This window comes from Archocentrus centrarchus, chromosome 6 (genome assembly GCF_007364275.1).
Source record: "Archocentrus centrarchus isolate MPI-CPG fArcCen1 chromosome 6, fArcCen1, whole genome shotgun sequence".
Lineage (NCBI taxonomy): Eukaryota > Metazoa > Chordata > Actinopteri > Cichliformes > Cichlidae > Archocentrus > Archocentrus centrarchus.
Window position 1 is genome coordinate 9,431,123 of NC_044351.1, and position 23,834 is coordinate 9,454,956.

At 40.1% G+C, this 23,834-nt stretch overlaps 2 protein-coding genes across 2 annotated transcripts in view; both read left to right on the forward strand.

Moving 5' to 3' along the window:
• The window catches only part of smc1b (structural maintenance of chromosomes 1B), a 45,847-nt gene extending 32,053 nt beyond the window's left edge, over positions 1–13,794 (forward strand). Inside the window, exons 10-25 of the mRNA XM_030732062.1 lie at positions 4,089–4,274; positions 4,430–4,621; positions 4,700–4,846; positions 6,530–6,667; positions 6,870–6,986; positions 7,584–7,690; positions 7,782–7,923; positions 8,152–8,297; positions 8,513–8,666; positions 8,822–8,920; positions 9,017–9,173; positions 9,414–9,568; positions 11,102–11,253; positions 11,858–11,927; positions 13,077–13,187; positions 13,279–13,794. Of these exons, the coding sequence (XP_030587922.1) occupies positions 4,089–4,274; positions 4,430–4,621; positions 4,700–4,846; positions 6,530–6,667; positions 6,870–6,986; positions 7,584–7,690; positions 7,782–7,923; positions 8,152–8,297; positions 8,513–8,666; positions 8,822–8,920; positions 9,017–9,173; positions 9,414–9,568; positions 11,102–11,253; positions 11,858–11,927; positions 13,077–13,187; positions 13,279–13,422 (2,217 nt within the window). The 3' untranslated portion in view covers positions 13,423–13,794. The remainder of the gene's footprint in view (positions 1–4,088; positions 4,275–4,429; positions 4,622–4,699; positions 4,847–6,529; positions 6,668–6,869; positions 6,987–7,583; positions 7,691–7,781; positions 7,924–8,151; positions 8,298–8,512; positions 8,667–8,821; positions 8,921–9,016; positions 9,174–9,413; positions 9,569–11,101; positions 11,254–11,857; positions 11,928–13,076; positions 13,188–13,278) is intronic.
• Positions 13,795–14,694: 900 nt separating this feature from the next.
• borcs5 (BLOC-1 related complex subunit 5) lies at positions 14,695–21,385 on the forward strand. The gene is made up of 4 exons (XM_030730553.1): positions 14,695–15,129; positions 15,430–15,573; positions 17,259–17,416; positions 19,547–21,385. Exons 1-4 carry the CDS (start codon positions 15,072–15,074, stop codon positions 19,778–19,780), a joined length of 594 nt encoding a protein of 197 aa, XP_030586413.1. The 5' UTR covers positions 14,695–15,071; the 3' UTR covers positions 19,781–21,385.
• Positions 21,386–23,834: the final 2,449 nt, after the last annotated feature.

A 23,834-nucleotide genomic window follows, 5' to 3' on the forward strand; every position in this document is an offset into this window, starting at 1 on the left:
GGATTTAACAGGGAGCCAATGAAGAAAAGGCAATGTGATAGAAATATACTCTCTCTTTCTAGTTCCTGTCAGTACTCTGCAGCATTTTGGATCGACTGAAGGCTTTTCCATGCATTAAAGTATTTCCAAGTATTGAATGCATGAACTAGGTTTTCAGCATCACTCTGAGACAAGAAGTTTCTAATTTTAGAGAGATTGTCTAAATGCAAGAAAGCAGTCCTACATATTTGTTTACCATGTGAATTGAAGGACATATCCTGATTTAAAATGACTACTGTGGAAATTAGAGGTCATCCAAATCTTTATGTCTTTACGACATTCCTGCAGTTTAACTAATTGGTGTGTGACATCTGATGTCATGGATAGATAAAGCTCTGGAAAGCAATGAAAATGTATGTTGTATGCTATGCGTTCTATTTTTTTATTATATTATATAAAGACGTTTGTTCAACAATGTGCTCTGTCTGCAAACATTGTGTAAGTGTGGATTAATGAATTCGTCACCTTGTTAAAATAACAGCCAAAGTCATTTTTTAACAAAAGTTTTATTTTTGCCTAAATCATGTAGATTTCTATGTTTCGATTCGTTTTTTTGCCTTTTCTGAAAACCCTAAAAAAAAATGTCTTAGGCCATTATTTTAACAAGGTGACGAAAACACATTTTGCCAACAGAGCCATGTTGTTGAACGAACTCTTCTTTTTCGGGACATCAGCAACTCTCAACACGCATTCCTTCTGAAACTGCCTTTCTCGCTATTAATTCACTGACCAGGTCACCTGCTTCAGCTGCAGCATCAGCATCCTCACCGGCTTTGTGGAAAAGTTGTTGCTGGGATAGCAGTCCTCTTTGTAGCTGCTCAGCTAATTTTTTCCTGTCATCTTCCTCGTTCTTTTCATCATGCTGTCCGTGTTTAGTCTCAGAATGACACTTGATATTAAACTCTGTCAGAACAGCAAGTTTCTCCTTACATATAAGGCAGATTGGTTTCCACCAAACTCAACAAGAAAATTGTTGAAAGCAAAATTTAAAGGAATTAACTTAAACGGCCAAACTGTATTATACTTTTGACTTCAATTCCTGGGCCGAAAGTAGGGGGGTGTGGGCCAGGATTTGATACCACTGGTTTAAGGGAAGCATGAATAGTTTAAATAAAATTGGTACTAGCATGGAACCCTGTGGAACTCCATAGTTCACCTTGGTGTGTGAACAGGACTCCCCACTGACATTTACAAATTTGAGTCTATTAGATAGATAAGATTCAAATCACTGCAGCACAGCATCTTTAATACCTACAGCTTGCTCTAACCTCTGTAATAAAATATTATGGTCAACAGTATCAGGTACTACACTCAGGTCTAGCAGGGCAAGCAGAGAGATGAGTCCACTGTCAGAAGCCATAAGAAGATCATTTGTAACCTTCACTAATGCTGTTTCTATACTGTGATGAATTCTGAAACCTGACTGAAACTCTTCAAATAAACCGTTCCTCTGTAGATGGTCAGTTTGTCATGGTTGCTGTGGCAGGCAGGAAAAAGCGGACCCCAAATGCAGGACTCAGAAATGATGAAAAAGAACTTCATGTGCTTTATTGAAATGATGAGCACACAAAAAAATTAATTGGGCTGGGCTGAAGCCAGACTAAGGGCCACAAGGGACGGAGAAACACACAGCAGATTCAAAGACGACAATGAACAGAAGAAAACTGAGGGCTTAAATACACATCAGGTAATTAGGGCAAGAGGAAACAGCAGGGCATAACAGGTGAAGCAAATGAAACTAATAACGGGAAAAAAAACAAAGCACAGGGAACACAAGACTGTCAAAATAAAACAGGAAGTGACTAAACAAGGTATACGCAGACTTGACACGGGGAACTGGCACACAGAAAACTAAACAGGGAGCATGGCACAGGGAAACAGACATGGGACAGAAACGCAGACTAGTCACAACACTGGAAATAAAACTCAATATGAAAACACAGAAGGTCAGGGTTAAGACCTAAGGACAAAACAAACACAAGACCACAGACGCAGGAGAGACAGGGGCAGAGGGAACTAGAAAACCAAAACAAACTAGAAAATAACTGTCACAGTGGGGGGCTGTGTGCGGGAAGGGGTGGACCCAAATGCAAGACGTGTGAACTGGAGTTTACTCAAAACAGCTTTATTGCTGAAGCCTCTCAAATCTTAAACAAACAAAAACTTGAAAATACGACAAAATCTCAACCAGGGCAAAAACACTCACGAGGTCTGGGAGAAAGGAAACACAAGAATACTAAACTGGAACACACGCAGCTAAGAGGGGAACCACTGGGGAAAACAGTGACGATGACGCAACAAAGAACAGAGGAAAACTAAGGGCTTAAATACACACAAGGGGATTAGGGCAAGTGAAAACAACGGGACGACAGGTGAACCAAATGACAAAGGGGAAGCAAAACTAAACACAAAGCACAGGGAACATGAGACTGTCAAAATAAAACAGGAAGTGACTCAAGGAAACAGAGACACAGACCTGACACTGAACACAGGGAAACACAAGGAACTAGAAAATCAAACATAACAAAACCCCACAAGAAAAGAAAAACCCCAGAACAGACATAAAAACCAAACCAAAAAACACACAGGGTCCCACGAACCCCAGACCATGACAATAACAAAACTCAATAAAAACAAAGCCAAACGCAAAACGCTGGGCAGACTGCCCGGGACCATGACACAGTTAGCTGTTTTACAACTGCACTTTTAACAATTTTTGAGAGAAAAGGAAGGTTGGAGATTTGCCTATAATTAGCTAAGATAGCTGGGTCAAGTAATGGCTTTTTAAGTTCAAATCACAATGATACATCTGTGGTTATGAATGATTTTTTTCTTTAAAGGTTAAAATTTTATTTGTGAAGAAATTCACAAAGTCATTACTAGCTAAGGCTCGATCGAACTCTGCCCCTTGGTCAGCCTGGCTACAGTGCCTAAAAGAACCTTGGGGATTTTGTTTTCTCCAATCAGTGGTGAATAGTAAGATCTCCTAATTTTATGGAACACAACAAACTGTTTTTGTATGCTAAATTAAAATCTTCTAAATTAGGCAGTTGCCATTTTCTCTCCAGCTTACGGATTATCTGCTTTAAGCTGCGTGTTTGTGAGTTATACCAAGGAGTCAGGCACTTTTGATTTGAAGCTTTCTTTTAAAGAGGAGCCACAGTTTAAAGAGGCGTACGCAGTGAGGAAGTGACACTATTAACAAGATAATCGACCTCTGTTGGTGTGCAGTTTAGGTAGCTGTTGTGCACTGTGTTGGCACATGGCATCAAAGAGCATAATAATGGAGGAATTATATCCTTGAACTTAGTTACAGCACTTCCAGAAAGACTTCTATTGTAATAAAATGTATTCCTCATTGTTTTGTAATCTGTTATTGTAAATTTAAATGGGTTTTCAGGGAATACAGTTAAGGCTTTCATTTCTGTGCCATTTCAGAACAAGATCCAGAGTGTGGTTAAAGTGGTGGGTGGGCTTGTTTTCATTTTGAGAGAAGCCAATTGAGTCTATAGTAATAATAGTTTAAATCCGGTGGTGAGGCTGTAATTTTCAGCATGTACATGTATCTTAAAATTACCCACTCTAATTTTATCTCAACTGAGCACTAAATCAGAGAAAAAGTCTGAGAAATCAGATAGAAACTGAGTAAGGGCCAGGTGGACAATAGATATCAACAAATAAAACTGTTTTTTTGAGTTTTCCAATTAAGGTGTACAAGACTAAGAGTCAGGCTCTCACATGAATTAAAACTCTGTCTGGGTCTATGGTTGATTAATAAGCTGGAGTGGAAGATTGGTGCCATGGCCTGGGCTTTAAGGATTCTGAAAGCATGGCTCAGGGGTGTTGCTTCATTTAAACTAACATATTCATCCTGCTGTAACCAGGTCTCTGTAAAGCAGAGTAAATAGTCACAGAGAATGTTCAAAGATTCTTGGGAAAAATACATTTCTTTGTTAATATCTTGCATCCATACCTGTTGTGGTTCAGAAAACCTCTTGTGTAATCCATGTAAGGCTTTCTTAACTAATTAGTGACATTTCTTGTCCCAGTATGGCCGTCTATCAGACCTGTGCAGCCCTATCCATAAGAAGTACCAGCTGGCAATCACCAAGGTATTCGGTCGCTATATGAACGCGATCGTAGTAGCATCAGAGAAGGTAGCCCGTGACTGCATCCATTTCATCAAGGAGGAGCGAATGGGACGTGAGACGTTTCTTCCCATTGACAACTTGGTTGTAAGTCAGAACTGTTTCTAAAGCAAAGTTTGACTTTTTGGGTTTGGTTAAAAATAGAAAACCCAGTAAAGGGTTGTTTGGAATTTAGCACTGAGCACAGTGAGAAAAAAGCAGTACAGATTTGCCATTGATAACCATCACTACTGTGTGCACAGGTGAGTCCACTAAATGAACGACTAAGGAAGATGCCTGGTGCCAAGATGGTGGTGGATGTTGTACAGGTTAATGCTCCCACAGGTGCTGCCCAGCTGAGGAAAGTGTTGCAGTTTGTCTGTGGCAATACTCTTGTGTGTGAAACGATCAAAGAAGCCAGGAGTATGGCTTTTGATAGACAGGAGCGCATTAAGGTAAACTTGGCTTCATGTATGTCCACCAATCAGAGAGAGAGAAGCACAAGAAATTTTAAATAGTTATGTCTTCTGCAGACAGTATCTCTTGAAGGGACGATGTTTGAAAAGTCAGGCGTAATCTCTGGAGGCTCCACTAATCTTCGAGCCAAAGCTCGCTGCTGGGATGAGAAGGACATGCTGCAGCTAAAGGAACGCAAGAACCAGCTGACCACTGAGTTACGCGTGAGTCACACTAAGGCCTCTTCTCATTTCTGTATTTGGTGCCTCCTCTTCTCCTCCTTTTTTCTCCTCACTTTGATACAGATATGGATCTCAGTGTGTCTTTAAAGGATGTCTCAATTCTTAAGTAGAGAGGAGGCTAGCTGGATGAACTGTGAACACAGTAGTACTGTATACCCTTTGCAGACGTTTTTGGCAATCAAATAACTTGCATTGAAATATATATCAGAATGCTGCAACAGCAAATATGGTGGTAGAACTAAAAGTTCCAGGGGGAAAGAAAGCGCTTTAAAACCTTACTTGAAGGGTACAGAAAGAATATTTCTTAAGCGTATTTATCACAATCAGCTGGTGATTCTGCATTATAGATACAGTTTTTATGTCCTGGTTTTACAGTTTTTAAGTTAATTTAAATAATACTTCAAAATAACTGTCCAAATAAGTTCAAGTATGTAGTTCAGGATGGCTACAGAAGTGACAGAAGTTTCAATCTAAATGAATGAGATTAGTAAATTTCAGTGGTCTCTGGGATATTAAAAAACATACCTGCATGTATAGTATCACCATTCAAATCTAATAACAACAGGACTGATTGTAGCACCTTTTCTTCTCCAGGCAATCATTTTCCCGGATGCCCCAAACAGTTAAAAAAATGACTTCATCAGAGAAAATTTTGCCCCAGTCCTCAGTAGTCCAATCTCGGTGCTTTTTGCAGAATCTCAGTTTGTCTTTGATGTTTTTCTTGGAGAGAATTAGCTTCTTTGTCACCCTTCTTGACACCAGGCCATCCTTCAAAAGTCTTCGCCTAACTGTGCATACAGATGTACTCACACCTGCCTGCTGTTGTTCCTGAGCAAGCTCTGTACTGGTGGTTCCCCGATCCTGCAGGTGAATCACCTCTGGGAGACAGTCCTGGTGTGTGCTGGACTTTTTTGGGCACCGTGAAGCCTTCTTCACAACAATCTCCTTGAAGTTCTTCATGATCTGATAAATAGTTGATTTAGGTCTAATCCCACTAGCAGCAATTGTAGCACGGGTGAAATACAGTGGAACTGAGTTTTTGTGGGGGATTAAATAAACAACTGCTGCCTTTGGCATTAGAGAATTCTCCCACAGACCTCACATTTACGATTCGCCCAGTCTTATGACTCCTTAATGTCTCTGACAACTGAATATACAAACCAGGACCAAGGGTCTACAAATACAGTATGTATTTATTTTATAGTCATTTATTAGTTATAAAAGATGATAAAACTTTTTACTTTCTGACAAATAAAAATATATTCATACATTTTGAATTTATTTAACAGAAAAAAGTTATCATGAACACTGTCATCTGATATAAATTATAAAATACAGGTCTTGACTATATTAAAACAGTGATGCAGCTGCGCTTTGTGTCATATTTAATTGCTTTAAAATGACAGCATCAAAGAAGGGATGTCTCATGTTGTTAAATTCCTGTTGTCACGACTTATCTTTCCTTGCTTCTCTTTCTCATCTTTGATACTAAGATGCAATGAAGGGAAAGGCACAGAATCAAGGATTTATTATACAAACAATGTGTAAACATGACGAACATAAAAGTTTTGATTTCATCAAAGTAAAGAAATTTAGTCTCTTAATTATAAGAAATTCTTGTTTTGTTTTTTTTAAATATAATATTCCTTTTTGGTTATGTGACAGGATTTGATGAGGCTGAAGAGGAAGGAGTTGGACCTGAAACAGATCGTAGCGCAGGCTCAGGGTGCTCAAACCCGCCTCAAATACTCCAAAACAGAGTTGGAAAACCTTTGGAAGAAAAATATCCCCAAATGCCAGGCGGTATGAGACACACAACTCTGATATAAATTGTACTGTAATATTATTACTGAGAACATGGCCCTGACATATATACTTTTGCCACAATCGTTTTAAGTCCAAAGGATTAAAAGGGTACAAAAATATATAGAATGTTGTTGACACAGATGCTGAAATAAACTGAGTTCACAGTATTTACTTTGCATGTCCTGCTGATTGTTTTCAGGAGATCTCTCGTATGGAGAGTGAATTAGCAAACCTGGACTCTCAGATTCAGATGCAGCAGGAGAATGTGGAGGCAAAGGATGCAGAGATTAAGAAGATCAGATACAATATTGATCAGGTGCTGCTCTCAGCACTCTTAGCCTGAAATGTTTGCCCTTGTATTTGGGTTACCAGTGAATTAATTGTTGGAGCAGTTTCTCAGTCTCTGAATTTTCAGTATTTTTAAACATTAAATTGCAATCCATCCATCCACTTATCCTGTTCAGGGTTGCAGGGGGGCTGGAGCCTAGGCAGGGCCAACACGAAAAGACAGACAATCATCCAATTTAGATGGCAATTTAGAGTAGCCAATTAACCTAACCCCCAGTATTTGAACTGCGGGAGGAAACCCACACAGAGCATGCAAACTCCACACAGAGAGAGAGAGAGAGAGAGAAAGAGAGGGGCAGGGGCAAGGTGGAATCGAACCCAGGCCTTCCAGATGGTATTCTAACTGTGAGGCAGCAGTGCTAACCACTGCACCACCATGTTGCCCCAATAAATCCTAAAATAACTCAGACATTTACAAAAGCAAAAAGGAATTTCAAAAAGTTATTTCATTGAATAACTTTACTAGCAGTCTGCTAGAATGGTTGATTTCCAAATACTTTACCAGCCCTTGTCTTGTGGCCGATTACACTGTGCATATTTAACAGTATAGATGCTCTATATTTAGATGGAAGACTCTGTGTTTTCTGACTTCTGTGCTGAGATTGGAGTGGACAGCATCAGAGAGTTTGAGCAGGAGCGCTTGAAACAGCAGACAGAGCTCGACAAGAAACGGTATAACAGCCACACACCAGTGTTTTCTCTGTTACATGTGATGAACTTTACCAGCCAGATCTGTGATTAGTTTTTACGATAAACAACTCAGGTTGGAATTTGAGAGTCAGCATGCTCGCTTAAATACCTGGATTGAATATGAACAAGAACAACTGGAGCAACAGAGGAAGAAGGTCCAAAAACTGGAGGATACCATCAGCAAGGAAGAGAAAACCATGACTGAGCACAGGAAGGTAATAATCTCAGTTTATGTTGTTATAAAGCACTGTAATGTTGCATTGGGTAAAATACTAACCAGTCATAGCAAAATAATTTCCAGTGTTCATCTAGAATATAAATCCCTTCCAAAACTGTAATTAGCAATTTAGAGCACACTGGTTATTGCTGCCTGCTACCTTTGTGGATCTTTTGAGTTCGATCATTGCAGACTTTTTCAGCCAAGCTCTCATTTTCCCTTGCAGGAAGAACAGAAGTTGTTGGCGGTGGTTGAGGAGGGTCAGAATAAGCTACTGGAATGCAAGAACCAGCTTTTAGCTAAGAAAAGTGAGGTGGCTGCTGCCAAAGCTGAGTTGGACCAGAAAACTCAAATCCTTCAGGAGATAAACAGGTAAAATCCCTGTAATGCTTCTATTGCCACTGTTTCTGGCATCTGTGCAATTATTACTGTCACGATTTGACCTACTGCTAATCATACTTAGAATATACTGATAATACTGCGAGCGTTGTTGTAAGGAGGGTTCCCCTTTCCAGTAACAATAATCTGTGACAATTAAAGAACAAAGACACTACAGTGGTTCTGTTTTCTACCTTTAATTCTCCTAGGGATTTGGTGAAGCTTCAGCAGGAGATAATGACAACAGAGACAGCCATGGAGCAAAAACGCTTGGCTAAGCACAACTTGCTGCTGGCCTGCAAAATCCAGAACCTGCAAATTACCATGTTGTCAGGGAGCCTGAATGAAATCAGTGAGGTGCAGGTAGGACACAGATATGCTGGTATCTATCCTGAATGATCATTTTAGCACCGGTCCTGGACTGGGTAATTAGTTCAGCTCAAATTATCATTTGAAGGAAATGTTTAAAGTACTGTGGTATTGGTATAACTGATGATTAATTTGTCTGGTCTGTGCAGCTGGACACCGATTCTGAAAGCACTACAGCCACCATGAACATCTATGAGAAAGAGGCACGACTAGTCATTGATTACTCTGACTTGGAGGCAGAGCTTAAGGTGAGACATTAGGCCTCAGGATCATTATTATTCTCTATTGGTGCTCTTTAGTTGCAGAACCAGCATGTATCACCCATTAAAAATGTGTGTTGCCAGAGTCTGCAAGCTGAGCAGGAAGTAGAGGCCTACCTGGAGAAACTGAGGGAGTCAGTTTCCTCCATAGCGGGAGTGCTGCAGCGCACCAGTGCCCCCAACCTGAAAGCCCTGGAGAAAATGAGGGCGGTGAAAGACAAGTTACAGGAAGTAAAGGAAGGTATTCTTATTAATCTGTGTAGTTTTTCACATCCAGCTGAAACTGCTAGTGCAATGTATTTCTACAATCCCAAGCAAAACTGCATTGTTTTCATAAGATGTGCAAACGGTTTCCTTGTGAATCAGAGCAGAGGACCGCTTCTGTCTGAGCAGGCAGTTTTTTTCATGTTGAGATTTTTGAATGTTGTAGTGTTAAGTGAAGCATGTGGACTGATGATTAAACTTCCTCTCTCCCACTCAGCCTTTGATGCCAGCACTATAGCAGCCAGGAAGTGTAATCAGGAGTTTGAGCAAGTCAAATCCCAGCGCACCCAACTCTTCAGTCAGTGCTTTGAGCACGTGTCTGTCGTAATCGATCAAATCTATAAAAGAATCTGCAGAAACAGAAGTGCCCAGGTGAGACAGACAAACTTGAATTTCTGTTATTATATTTTTGATATTCTTCTACAAAGTCATGTTTATAAAATGTGTTACTTTACTGTATTTGCAACCAGTTTAGTTTTGTATGTATTTGTCAGTTTTATAATCGCCAGTGATTATTTACTGTACATTAGACTTTTTATAGTGGACATACAGTGATCAGGCGGTCATAACATTATGACCACCTGCCTAATATTGCTAATATTGCATTGGCCACCATTTTGCTGCCAAAATGGCCCTGACCCATCCAGGCATGGACTCCATTAGACCCCTGAAGGTGTGCTGTGGTATCTGCACCAAGATGTTAGCAACAGACCCTTTAAGTCCTGTAAGTTGTGAGGTGGGGCCTCCATGGATAGGACTTGTTTACATCCCAAAAATGCTTGATTGGATTGGGATCTGGGGAATTTGGAGGCCAAGTCAGCACCTCAAAACCATTTCTGCTTGGTTGCAGGGCATGGTATCCTGCTGAAAGCGGACACAGCCATCAGGGCTGTTTCCATGTAAGGGTGTACATGGTCTGCAGCAATGCTTAGATAGGCGGTACATGTCAAAGTAACATTCACATGGATGGCAGTTTTCCAGCAGAACACTGCCCAAAGCTTCACATTGCCTCCATCAGCTTGCTGTCTTCCCATAGTGCATCCTGGTGCCAGGTTTTCCCCAGGTAAGCAAAGCACACACACCTGGCCATTCACTTGATGTAAAAGAAAACGATTCATCAGACTAGGCCATCTTCTTCCATTGGTCCACGGTCCAGCTCTGATGCTTAGGGTGACCATTGTTGGTGCTTTCAGCAGTGGATAGAAGTCGGCATGGGCCCTGGCTGGTCTGCGGCTATGCAGCCTCATACACAACAAACTGCAATGCACTGTGTATTCTGACACCTTTCTGTCAGAGCCAGCATCAATTTTTTCAGCAGTTTGAGGTACAGTAGCTTATGTTTTGGATCGGACCACGTGGGCCAGCCTTCACTCCCTACGTGCATCAGTGAGACTTGGCCACCCGTGACCCTGTCGCTGGGTCATTGCTGTTCCTCCCTTGGACCACTTTTGATAGATACTGGCCACAGCAGACTGGGAACACCCCACAAGAGCTGCAGTTTTGGAGATTCTGACTCAGTCGTCTAGCCATCACAATTTGGCTCTTGTCAAACGCGCTCAAATCCTTACACTTTCCCATTTTTCCTGCATCTAACACATCAAGTTTAAGGACAAAATGTTTACTTGCTCCCAAATATATCCCACCCACTAACAGGTGACATGATGATGTGATAATCAGTGTTGTTCACTTCACTGGTCAGTGGTCATAATGTTATACCTGATCAGTGTATATTTGCACTTTACTCAACTCTTAAAGTTTTTGCCCTGCACTGATTTCCTCATGAAGGGCATTTTAAAATTTTTTTATTGCCTTGAGCATTTTAGAATCTGTTGTTAAGAAAAAAATCTGTTGCCTTAAATAACAAAATCCAGTTAAAAAAAAATCTGTTTTTGATTTGTGGTCCAGGCCATTTTGAGTGCAGATAATCCAGAAGAGCCCTACCTGGGTGGCATCAACTACAACTGTGTGGCACCAGGGAAGCGCTTCATGTCCATGGACAATCTGTCTGGTGGAGAAAAAGCCATCGCTGCCCTTTCCTTCATATTTGCCATACACAGGTAACACTGGACTCACCCCACAGTAGAACACATTAAATAATAATACAGAAACACAACAGTTAGTAAGATACAGGTTTGTAAATAATGTGTAAAATTGCACTTGATCTGTGAAATAAGCATAAAATGAATCACTGGTGTATTGAAATGCTAAACATCAAAATAGTTTGACAGCTGGATAATTATCTGGCAAACCTAATAAAACTCATTAAAAGTACTTAATGCCACAACAACTGTTGACACAACAACTGTTGACACTGCTGTCTATATAACATTATTATCACTTTGACCTTCAGTTCAATATATTGACCTTGAAGGAGAGGTCAGAGGTCAAATGTGACATTTTAAATCTTTATATGGTACTTTCTGTATGTTGACACCACACTTGTAAAAATGATCATTTCTAAGTTATAAGGCTTTTTGACCAATAACTCATGAAGTTGATTTCAAAAACATAATTTCCTTGGTGGAGGTAACTATATTATTGAAGAAAATAACCCTGAGTATGGTTTTTGAGCCTTCTGATGCCATTGGCTGACCCAAAGTGATACCATATTCCTGACCCACATTGCTAGCATATTGAGTCTGTACTGTTTCCTTCTCCTAGCTTCCGACCTGCTCCTTTCTTAATCTTGGATGAGGTGGATGCAGCCCTGGACAACACTAACATTGGAAAGGTAAGATTATTAGGACATTTTCTAAGGTCAACTAATAAAGCATTTGCAGTACAAACCTTTTTGTATTGCAAAACTTTTTACAGTCTGTACAGAAACTTCCAACTTCTGAAAAGTTTGTTCATGTATACACTCAGTACCTGGTTGAGGCTCCTTTACCAAAAATTACTGCATAAATATAACGTGTCATGGAGGCGATCAGCGTCCTCCTGACAACACTCCAAAGATTCTCTACAGGATTCAGGTTAGGTGAGTTGGCTGGCCAATAAAGCACAGTAATATCATCGGCAAACCATTTGGGAGTAGTTTTTGCTAGGGTTGGGTTCCAAAATCTGATAATAATGGGTCCCAGGGCTAAATTATTAAAAACTGGAGTATCAGTTATATCTAATTTTATTGGTACCGCTTTTGGTACTGGAGAAATTAAGAAAATAGATTTATTATTTGTACATACAAGTTTCACATTTTATCTGTTACTGATTTAAGACATTAATGTGAGATGTGTGTGTTTGTGTCTTTTGGAGCCTGCATGTGCGGGGTGGAGCCCGGGGCAGGTCTGTCTCATGCATATGGGGACAGATCCTGGTTTGTGAGAATGGCAGAGACAATTAAATGCTCAAAAGCGTGATTGCACTTTGCTAGAGTCGATGCTGACAGTGCTTGCTGCTACAAATGCAACAATTCTTTTGCTTGTAAAGGCAGAAACACGAGCAGTCTATCAATACATTTAGTCCATCACATGCAGTAGTTTTTATGACTGCCTAGTTCATAGTTCATCTGTCGCTGCTCCAGGTATGTTGTGCTAGCAGCCTGGAACACTCACACATTTATCTAAATTATCAGTTATTTTATATGAATGTGAGTTACTGATTAAAAGTAACTATGAGCAAGCTGACTGTAATGGCTGCATGTATTCATTATATATGGAGTTCATTTTATTTTATTTTTTATATTTTGAGCATTCTGGACATTGCTCAAAGCACCCTTCCTAGTTTTGGCACTGTGGGGTGCTGCTAAGTCCTGCTGGAAAAGGAAATTGGAAATTTCAGATTCTATTGTTTTTGTGTATTTACCAAATAAATTTACCCTTTGGTACTTTTAAGGGAAACTCTTGCAGGCAATATATCAAATGCAAGTATTCATTGTCTCCAGGTAACCAGTTTTATCAGAGAGGAGTCGAGGGAGAACATGCAGATCATTGTCATCTCCCTGAAGGAGGAGTTTTTCTCCAGGGCTGACAGTCTGCTGGGAGTCTATTCAGATGTAACAGAACTTTTATAACTTAATGCAAATTAGAGAAGTCTGAATTTCTACTTCACCAGGCAGTGAAGTCATTGTTTGCTCTGCTTTGCAGTTTGATGAAGGCATGTTCAGCTGCATTCTGACCCTGGACCTGCGTCCCTACCCTCTGGTTGAAGACGACAATGGGAAACAGACTGACAAAGAGTCCAGGTCCGACAGAGGACAGGATTCGGCTTCACTGGAATCACCTCCATGAAACCATTATCTTTTCATTTAATGTCCAATGACAGGGTTGTTTCTCAGTGTTCTTCTGTTTTAAAGAGAGAAATGTGGAGTTATCTTACATACCAAACATTTGGCTGTTTTGTTAAATCGTTCTTTTAAATTAGTTACAATCCACTGAATTGTTTTTCTCAGGTAACAGTTTTGACCTCAAGGTATGCCGGAGCTGATAGGATTTACAAGCCAATTTATAAAAAGGTTGTGTTTGAATTTGTTTATACAAAAAAAACCAAAAGGATTAAACAAAGGTGAAAGAGGAAGAAAAATTTCACAAAATAGCAACGACAAATTACAACATTTTAAGGAACTCTTTATGTTTCTGAATGTGCTAGTTCTCCCTTTAGGCACTATGTTTTGCTTTTAAGTTGTTGCATATGCATTTATATGTAACACGTTCTGTTTATTAAAATAAAAAAAAGCAAAATATGTGTATGATGTCTTGCTGTCATATTTTCAGCCCTGGTTTTAAAGTTTTTATCAATTTAAAAGGAATAAATCCTGTCTTATTAGCTGTTATTATTGATTGAGTTACGATATTGAAAGTATAATTGGTTAGTTTATATTTATCGTGTAAATTACAGAGCCTGACACGTTGGGTAAGGTGATATTTTATCTTCTGCAGACAAATTATTTGTGCTAATAAATTACTATAGATAATACTGTAGGATCAACCTTCTTAGCATCCCTTTTATTAATGTGCAAATATCTTGTATTCACAGTTATCGTGTGTGCACTGGGATAGATATACACACAATGTGATTTGCTCTAAATTTAATTTAAGATGCACACAGCCACATTATAATTGAGAACACAGCAATTAATTTTTTCATTTCTGCCATGCTGTCATGCATGTCTGCGCGAACACAGATATAATTTACTGTATATATGAAGATGTAGTGAAGTATTAAAGACAGCATACTGGATAGGCTGAATGCAAATGATACCTGATGATAAAATCATTTCATTGAATGACAGTAAGGTGAAAGCAAAAGTTGATGTGTTACTTCTGTGGTGGCTGTTTGCATGTGGAATTCAAAGTTAACTAGTCACAATAAATCATTAAATAAATAACTTTAAAAATACCACTTTGCAGGACTAAAATATACACAGATAAAGTGTGTGTGTGTGTGTGTGTGTGTGTGTGTGTGTGTGTGTGTGTGTGTGTGTGTGTGTGTGTGTGTGTGTGTGTGTGTGCGACCTGGCCACCAGCAGGGGGCGGTAATGTCGAGCTCTATACAACCAAGAAGCAGACCCCGTGATCATTATTTACGGAAGTGTAGCCTCACCTCGAACAGAAGTCTGTTCTCAGTCATTTCTGTTGTGTATTTGTCATGCTGATATTTCTTTATTCTTCGGAGCTAAATAGCCGCCTTGAAAAACGTCTGTTCAGAGTTCATTTACCTCCAAATGAGCTTCCGGTAACACGTTAAAATCTTACAGCTGGTATTACTAGCTAGCTTAAAACGGTGAGCCAATAACCCTTTCAGTTCCTCTGCTACTACATACTCGGTCGTCCTGTAGCTGGTTAGGGTGTGTTTGAAGACTGCATTAAGTCTGCACAAACTGGTTGTAATCAGGTATCTGCAGTTTCTGAAAAAGTTAACTGAAGGTAACGTCAGCGCCATGGGAGCTGAACAGAGCGGAGATGCGGAGCACAAACACTCCGAATACAGCTCATCAGGTAAGGCGGCATGCCATGGTGGCTTTCTGATGTTTCTTTAATTTTAAACCAGGTTTATAAAAGTAAACCAAGCTGTGATTGGCATCATGTTAGCATCAAGATACCTGGACCAACAGGTATGTGTATAACAAGTCCCATGTGCCAGTAATACCATCTGGTAGCACCACAAGTAGAAGTAACATACACTATGAAAGTCCTGAAGTCAAATTTTGAGAGTCTTGAGCTTTTTAAAAGTTACACATATAGCATGTCATACGTGCTGCGATTTAGTTGTTTTTAATTACATTGTTGTCATTGCAGTGGTGCCATCTCCAGCAAAGCAGAAGGCAAAGATGGATGATATTGTGGTTGTGGCTCAAGGGACCCAGTCAATGAGAAATATCCACAACGACCCAGATGTCATCAAGCTTCAGGAGATACCTACATTTCAGCCCCTTTTGAAAGGTAACTTTCAACTTTCAAAACTTTCGGATTTTATAGGCCCTTTAAGAGATTGTTAAAGGGGATGAGTTATGTTTCTTTCCATATTTTCTGCCATGTGTATATTGTTCTAGTGGTGGATGCTATTATTAAACATGGCCAAAGTTTCAAATAATGAGGTCAGAGTATATCTGCTGAACCTTTGCTGTTAGCTTTCTCTATGTTATGTTAGTTTTACAGCTAGTGCTGCTGCATAGTGTAGTAAACACAGAACAAGCTCCACCTGTCATCTTCAATACCCAAGTCAGAATCGGACCGATGTCTGATTCAAGTACCAGATTGGTGCCTGATATCAGCAGATCCCTATTTACAAGGACAGAGTGATCGCCTGCCAAAAGGTGATTGCCAATGTTTCTGTTTTTTTTTTTTTTTTTTATGTCTAATATCTTTGCTTATATTGAGAAATACACTGTAGTCAACAAGATTTACAAAGGCATTGGATATAAAATAAAGAAATTGCTTGTTTTGCAAACACACTATATTGCCATAAGTATTCAGTCATCCATCCAGATCACTGAATTCAGGTCTTCTAATCACTTCCATGGCCACAAGTGTATAAAACCAAGGCCACATAAATAACAGAGCGGTTGGCAGGAGAACAGTACTTGTCTGACTGCATTGTGTGCAAGTGTAAAGGTTGGTGGAGGGGGGATTATGGTGTGGGGTTGTTTTTTAGGAGCTGGCTCGACCCCATTGGTCCACTGAAAGGAATTCTCAATGCTTCAGCATACCAAGACATTTTGGACAATTTCATGCCCCCAGCTTTGTGGGAACAGTTTGGGGATGGTCTCTTTCTGTCCCAGTATGACTGTGCACCAGTGCATAAAACAGGGACCATAAAGACATGGATGAGTGAGTTTAGTGTAGAAGAATTTGACTGGCCTGCACAGAGTCCTGACCTCAGAACACCTTTGGGATGAATTAGAAGATATTCTAATAGCTGGAGCTTTTTGCTTTGAAGTCCTGTCTGGTGAAGGAAATCTCAATAAGACAACATTTTAAAGCACAGACTCTCAGAAGTAAAATAATAGCACATTAAATATCATCTTTAAATAGAATATAATTAGGATAATAGAATATGCATTTAAAGACATCTTTAGCACAGTTTGGTCTGTGGTGAAATTTTGGATTTTTCATTTATTGAGTGGCCACATATCCAATTTAGAGCACCATACACAATAGTTGAAATTAGATGCCTGCATAGTGTCCACAGGTAAATTTTTTTTTTAGTGATGCTAGATTGAAAAACAGCAAACTAAATAACTTCATAATGCAACTTAAGCTGTAAGTAAAGTTATTAAAGGAAGTGTAACAGTGTTTCTGTGATCACCTGTGGCTTCAGATGTTTTGTCTGGCATCCTTCTTTTCAGTATTCACATGTGGTGAGTTTTGATCTTGATTCCAGCCAGTCCATTTAAAAATTCTGTGTTGTGGAGCTGACTGTCGCTGCAACCTATTAGCACTGTGTTACAAGGTAGATAATGAGCCAAAGTTCCTGTGTAGGCACACTCCTGAAATAGCAGCCTGGAAAGCTCTGTCAGATCCTGTGCCTTGCTAATTACAGTAATTATCAAGTGTTACACCGTTGTCAAGTGTTACCCTGTTCCAGCATGTCCATGTAAGTCGTTTTTTGCTTTTTCTCTCCACAGGGGTGCTGAGCGGCCAGACGTCACCCAGCAGCGTGTGCCTGGAAAGGCTGGATGCTGCTCAGGTTCTGCAGCTCTGCATCCGATACCAGGACCACCTACACCAGTGTGCTGAGGCTGTGGCTTTTGACCAGAACGCACTTGTCAAGAGGATCAAAGAGGTAAGACTGCCAAAAGTGACACTAGCCTACACAGTGTTCACCTATATGTCGAAATATCTACATTAAATATACAAAATACAAATAGACTGAACAAGTCTGCAGTGTGTGCAGTTACTAAATGGTAGGTGTGGAGTGTGTGAAACAGAAAGCACTGACAAAAGGTCAGATGGCAGATCAAGGTGAAGAGAAGGAGAGGATTCTGCAGATTTGACTCAAAGGCTCATAAGCACCACTAACTCAGATGTGGGTGAGAAAAGTCAGTGTAGCTTAGGATGATTCCTAACTTAGAGAAGTGACCCACGATATCTGCAGGGCAGCCGTAAGAGCTGGTCAGATTCTCTAAACACTAAAAAAGGTGCTTCCTTTATTATCTCCTTTAACAGGACTAAGGGACTATCCTTTATGGATAGAAAGGTTTTCTGTCTTATACCATAACTTGGTAATATGAGGACGGGTTTTGAACTTTGAACAATTTGTGAAACCCAAAGTCAAACTGAGCATTCACTGCTTTGCTCTTATGCACAACTGAGCTAATTTCGGATGATTCACATTTGTAACCATTGCATTGTTTTTCTTGGCCTTCATGCATTAATTATCCTGCAGTTTGTGGTGTGTTTTTCAGGCGGTTGAATAAATTAGCTGTGCTGGTTTGTGGTGGAAACACAATTCTATAGCACTCTTTGCAAGTGATTTCTTTGTGGTTAATGTTTCCCAACATCGAATGGTGGTCTGCTTGGAGGGACAAACTGTTTGTCATCTGCTGTGTCACATATTTGAATGTAGTTGTGTATCTGTCTTTTAATGCAGTTACTCGTGCAGACTGCATCTAGGAAACCGTACAGTGCAGAGAACAGCTGTGATTGGCAGCTACAGGCACGTTATCAGTCACTGATCATGATTGAGATTAACATTCGATTAATTGTGTAACCCTAATCTGTATTAAGATGGTCAAATAAAGTGAAGGTTATAGAGTAACTCAATTAGTATTGGTTGTGCACTTATTTAGATGGTTTTCAGTCTCATTAAAAATGAAAAACCTTAGCCTCCTGAACAGGAAATAGGTATCTTCTCTCTTCCTGAGAGATTCCAGGCATTAGCTGCACAGTTCTGACCATTTGCACCGTGCACTCTGTGATTTCACCACAGGCCTCAAAAAGCGATCGGAAACCTTTTTTTCAAACTGAGCTGAATTTTGTGAAGAAGCTTTGCTGTTGATGAGAGCTGATCCTCGAGCTAAAACTGAAAGGTGTTCAGTGGCATATTTTCCAAGGTAAAAAGCAACATGTTATGTGAGGGCTGAGACCAGGAGCTCATTATTTTTCAACAATCACAAAGTGGTGCACAGTGAGTTCATCCAGCAGGGTGAGACTGTCACCCTGGACTTCTGCTGTCCTGAGGTGTTGGAGTGCGCCCTGTTCACCAGAGTTTCCTGCTTGTTATTTCGTCCACTTCCCCAAAATCACAGAAGGTCATATCCAAGGGAACATAGGAGGACTTCTACAGTGTAATCTTAAAAATAGCAGCCAAACAGAAAACAGTACAGAGGTGTACAAGGAGCTAATCTTGAACATAAGATCAGCGAGGTGAGGTTTTTTTGATTTTTAGAGGCCAGCTCCAGGAACCTTTTGATCCGACCCCATAGCCTAAGAACAGTTGGATTCTCTCTTTATGAGTCCTCATGAATTCTCCTTCACATTGTTTCTTGACTCAAGGGTCAAGGAAAAGTGATTAGAAAAAGAAACTGGATCATTTTATTGACTGACCACAACCATAGGAATGAAACACAAAGCTAGTCAGAGAAAAGAAAATAGTATAGGATCAGCTGCCAACCCATGATGCTTTCATTTTGATGAAAGCATGATGAAATGAGAGAAAACTCAGAAAACCCACAGTTCTGTTAATATTTAAAATTAGTAAGAATACCCATCCTTTTTTTTCCAGCTTGTCAGATGTGAGGATTTTATTGCTGCTGTTCTGTAAATTGAATACTGCCAGTACAGTGTTGTACTGTCGCATGGCAGAACAAATAAATTGCAGATAAAACTTAATTTTAATTTGCAGCTGTGTAGAAACCAAGGTGCAAGACCACTTTTCCCCCATATAAGATTTTTTTTCTCTTTTTCCTTGCAGATGGACTCGTCAGTGGAAACTTTGTTCAGCATAATGCAGGAACGCCAGAAACGGTACGCCAAGTACGCCGAGCAGATCCAGAAGGTCAACGAGATGTCCATGATCCTGAGACGCATCCAGATGGGCATCGACCAGACGGTGCCGCTGATGGAGCGTCTCAATAACATGCTGCCTGAGAGCGAGCGCCTGGAACCTTTCAGCATGAGGCCTGATGGGGAATCTGCAACCAAATAACCGCTTGAAAATAAACACAGCTGCTTCCTACCAGAGTCTCCACACAGCTCTGAGTCCAGGAGGAACGGCAGGTTTATCCAGCTGTAGAAAATCTGAGACTTGGAACATTTAAGGAAAGTCCGTATCTGGATTTGTTGCTGCTCGGCTGTGTACGGCCGGGACCGCTTAGGTTCATTCTGCGAGTCAAAAACGATTATTTTTTTTATTCTTTTATTTATTGCAGTACAGTTTGCTGAACACACATGCCAGTAATCAGTAGCTCAACAGATACATTTTCACACCTGCAAGCTGTCCAGATCAATAACCTTCAGGGCTGCATTCATACGCCTGGCTGAAGGGAATTATACCGGCAGTCGTTGAGCTCGGTCCCATTTTTATGTTGTATTCAAAATGATCTCCATATGCTCTTAAACTGCAGATGTTTTGCAGGGTTTAAAGACTCTAATATGAATTTGAGCAATATAAAAACATCTAAAACTGCTGCTCTGGAGATTTGTGGATGCCTCCCAACACTTGCCAGCTGCTGCAGAATATGTGATATGTTAATTTTGGATCTTGCACCTCACATTACAGATACTTCATGATGTTTGAGTTGCTTTCTCATCATATCCTATCCCAGAAGAGCTTGTATGCATTCTTTACAGAGCTGATGATTCATTTTCGGATATATAGAAAACTAAGTATTATTGCAAACGTGTAACATAATGAGGATGAACACAGTGTGCAGCAGAAGGAAAATCAGATGTTTTGTGTGGGATGAAATTAGACTTTAAATGGATGCTTTTGCTTGAGTTGTTGTAACAAGCCTGCTTACAAGTAAAATAGATGAAAAATAGAAACTTTGGACTGCACATAGATACTGATAGCTCAGGTTTTTTAAGGAGACTAATACAGAAACAGAGATGGACGCAAAACATTTTGAACTCAGAGACTTCTGTTTTAGTTCACTACACTAAAACTCAGCATTAAATTTGTATGTTGGCCTGCTTGTCACAGAGATGGTCACACACCAAAGGTTCACACACTGACCCATTAATAATAAGTGGAAGTTTAATAGTTTGTCATATTTTTGGCCGTTAATGTGACGGCTTCATCTGTTGAGTAGTTCTCGTGTTCTTGTTCCCTTTACATGGGATAGATTTGTGATTTAATGTGGTCTGACATGTTTACTGCCTCTATTTAAAAAAAGGAAAAAAAAAAAGAAAAGCTGTCCAGAAGTGCCCGTGTAGCATGCTGTCAGCAATTTATTTTCTTAGGTAGAAAAGAAACATCTTTTTCCTTGCAGATGCATCGTTGACCTTTGTTTATAATTTTGTTTTGTATGTATAAATGCCAGTAAAACTAAAGCAAGAAACTGGCTTTAAGGTGAGCCAGCGCTTTGCAGCAATTTCAGTGAGAGCACGTTGGTCCACTAGGTGGCGTATGTATAACACACAACACAGAGTGGTGCACACAACACAGGCTGGGGTTTCTTCATTGTCCATAAACAGCTGTTTGAGTGATATTAGAACAATTAATGGTTGTTGGCTTGTACATGCTCACTGTTGTCGTAACCAAACCTGCCACTGTAAAAACAAATAATTAATTAAAGAGGCTGAACTCCTATTAGGCCACCTGTTTTAATTTCCATTAACCCTTAACTCGTTTGATCTTTTACCGCCTCATGCGTTTATATGCCAATACTGCATGCCATTAACTTTTGCCTGCGCTCTCCCATAGTCTGTTTTTTGCCATGTTGTTTCTCTGTTCTCTTTTTTTCTGTTTCACCTCAACCCCCAACAGGTCACATCAGGTGACGGACCCTCCCTGAGCGCGGCTCTGCTGGAGGTCTCTTCCTGTTAAAAGGGAGTTCGTCCTCCCCACTGTCAGCAGCTGCTTACTCATATGGGATCATCTCTAATATTGTACGGTCTTAACCTTACAATATAAAGCACCTTCAGACAACTATTGTAACTAGTGCTATCTGAATTTACATTTAACAGCCTCTTTAACCCCCCCCCCCCCCCCCCCCCCACACACACACACACACACCTTGTGAAAGTGTTTACAAATGTTTATTAAAAGAAAAAAATGTAATCCACCTTACAGATGTGATAACACTGATTTATGTGCTATACTGTTTCACAGTGATAGATGCCAGTGTCTAAGAGCTATCTAGCAGTTACGTAAAACCTGCAAGTAAAGCTGAAAGCTTAGTTCCTCTCAGTGTGCAGCTTTTTCTTTTTTTGACTCAGCTCAGCTGCCAGCTCAGCTTCTGTCAGACTGAGCTGGCAGCTGAAACGCACCAGTGCTTCTTTGACTTATTTACCCTGACCAACATTTGTATTACTTTAGGACTGTAACATCAGTTGAATCAGTTAATTTTTAAAAGGGAATGTGAAATTGTCTTGATGATTAATCATTTCTGTTTTAATACTGTTCTAAGCTCTCACAGAAAAAAATTGTTTTGCATCTGTTTGTTGTGTATGAAAATAAATTGACTATACTGAAGAGTGCTAATGAAACACATTAAGCATTTAAAAACACCACTCTGGGATTCTAATGTCTGGTTTTCACAACTTTTTTTTTTTTTTATCATTTAATAAATGACAATCATGATCCTGCATGATCAAGCAACAGGCAGTATTATTGCCTCCATGCATACAAACTCACAGAAACAATAATAGTTTCCAATAACTTGCCCCTTTGGAGGCTTTTGATAAGTATGGTTTCAATTTTGACCAAAGCTGCTGGGTGAGTGTTTCCTGTTTACATTTCTCTGAGGGAGAGAGAAAACAAAATATTAAAAAGAATAGATTTTTTTTCTGTCATGTGCACTCATCAGACTCTTTATTAGGTACACCTGTTCATATGCTCATAAATACAAATTTTTAATTAAGACAACCTGAAGTTCAAACTGAGCATTGAACGTGGTGTGGTTGTTGGTACCTGATCTACTGAGATATCCCCACACAGCCATCTCTACGATTTACAGAGAAGCATCTGATAAAGAGAAAATATCCGGTGAGCAGAAGTTCTCTGGATGGAAATGCCCTGCTGATGCCAGAGGTCAGAGGAGACTGGCCAGACTGCTTCAAACTTATAGGACGGAAACAGTAACTAAATAATCACTCGTTACAACCAAGGTGTGCAGAAGAGCATCTCTGAATGCACAACACATCAGAGCTTGAAGCAGATGAGCTGCAGCAGCAGAAGACCACAGCGGGTGTCACTCCTGTTGACTAAGAACAGGAAACTGAGGCTACAATTCATGTGGGTTCACAAACTAGAAGACTGGAAAAACATTGCCTGATTTGATGAGTCTCAATTTCTGCTGCGACATGCAGATGTTAGTGTGAAAGCATGGATCCATCCTGTCTTGTATCAATGGTTCAGGCTTGTGGTGGTGTGAGTATTTTCTTGGCACACTTTGGGCACTTTAATACCAACTGAGTGTCATTTAAATGCCAGAAACTAGCAGATATTGTTGCTGACCATGTCCATCCCTTTATGACCACAGTGTACCCATATTTGATAAAGCTCATAGTTAGGGCTGGGTCACCCCATGGTTTGCTGGGGGCTTCCAATCATGGCCTGAGCGCTCTTTTCACTCTGTCTGTTTATACCCCACTCTGCATTTAAACATTAGTTATCATTAATCTCTGGCTCTCTTCCACAGTCTGTCTTTTGTCCTGTCTCCCTCCCCTCACCCCCAGCTGGTCACTGCATCTGTCGCAGTTTTTCCTTCCCACAAATGCTTGCTCATGGGGGGGTCGCCTGATTGTTGGGGTTTTCTCTGTATTATTGTAGAGTATTTACCTTACATTATAAAGCACCTTCGGGTAGCTGTTGTTGTGATTTGGCGCTGTAAAAATAACATTTAATTGAATCTTCTGATGGCTACTTCCAGCAGGACAATTTGAAAAAAAACCCTTCATCTCAAAGTGGTTTCTTGAACACGGCAGTGAGTTCACTGTACTCAAATAGTTTCTACAGTCACCAGAACCCAATCCAACAGAGAACCTTTGGGATGTGGTGGAATGGGAGAGTCACATCATGGATGTGCAGCTGACAA

What these genes read in the sequence shown, in the direction of transcription:
- borcs5 (XM_030730553.1), top strand. Translation starts at nt 15,072, where the DNA reads ATGGGAGCTGAACAGAGCGGAGATGCGGAGCACAAACACTCCGAATAC. An exon ending in CTCCGAATACAGCTCATCAG is followed by an intron (nt 15,130 to 15,429) that starts GTAAGGCGGCAT and finishes TTGTCATTGCAG; the next exon opens with TGGTGCCATCTCCAGCAAAG. An exon ending in TTGTCAAGAGGATCAAAGAG is followed by an intron (nt 17,417 to 19,546) that starts GTAAGACTGCCA and finishes TTTTCCTTGCAG; the next exon opens with ATGGACTCGTCAGTGGAAAC.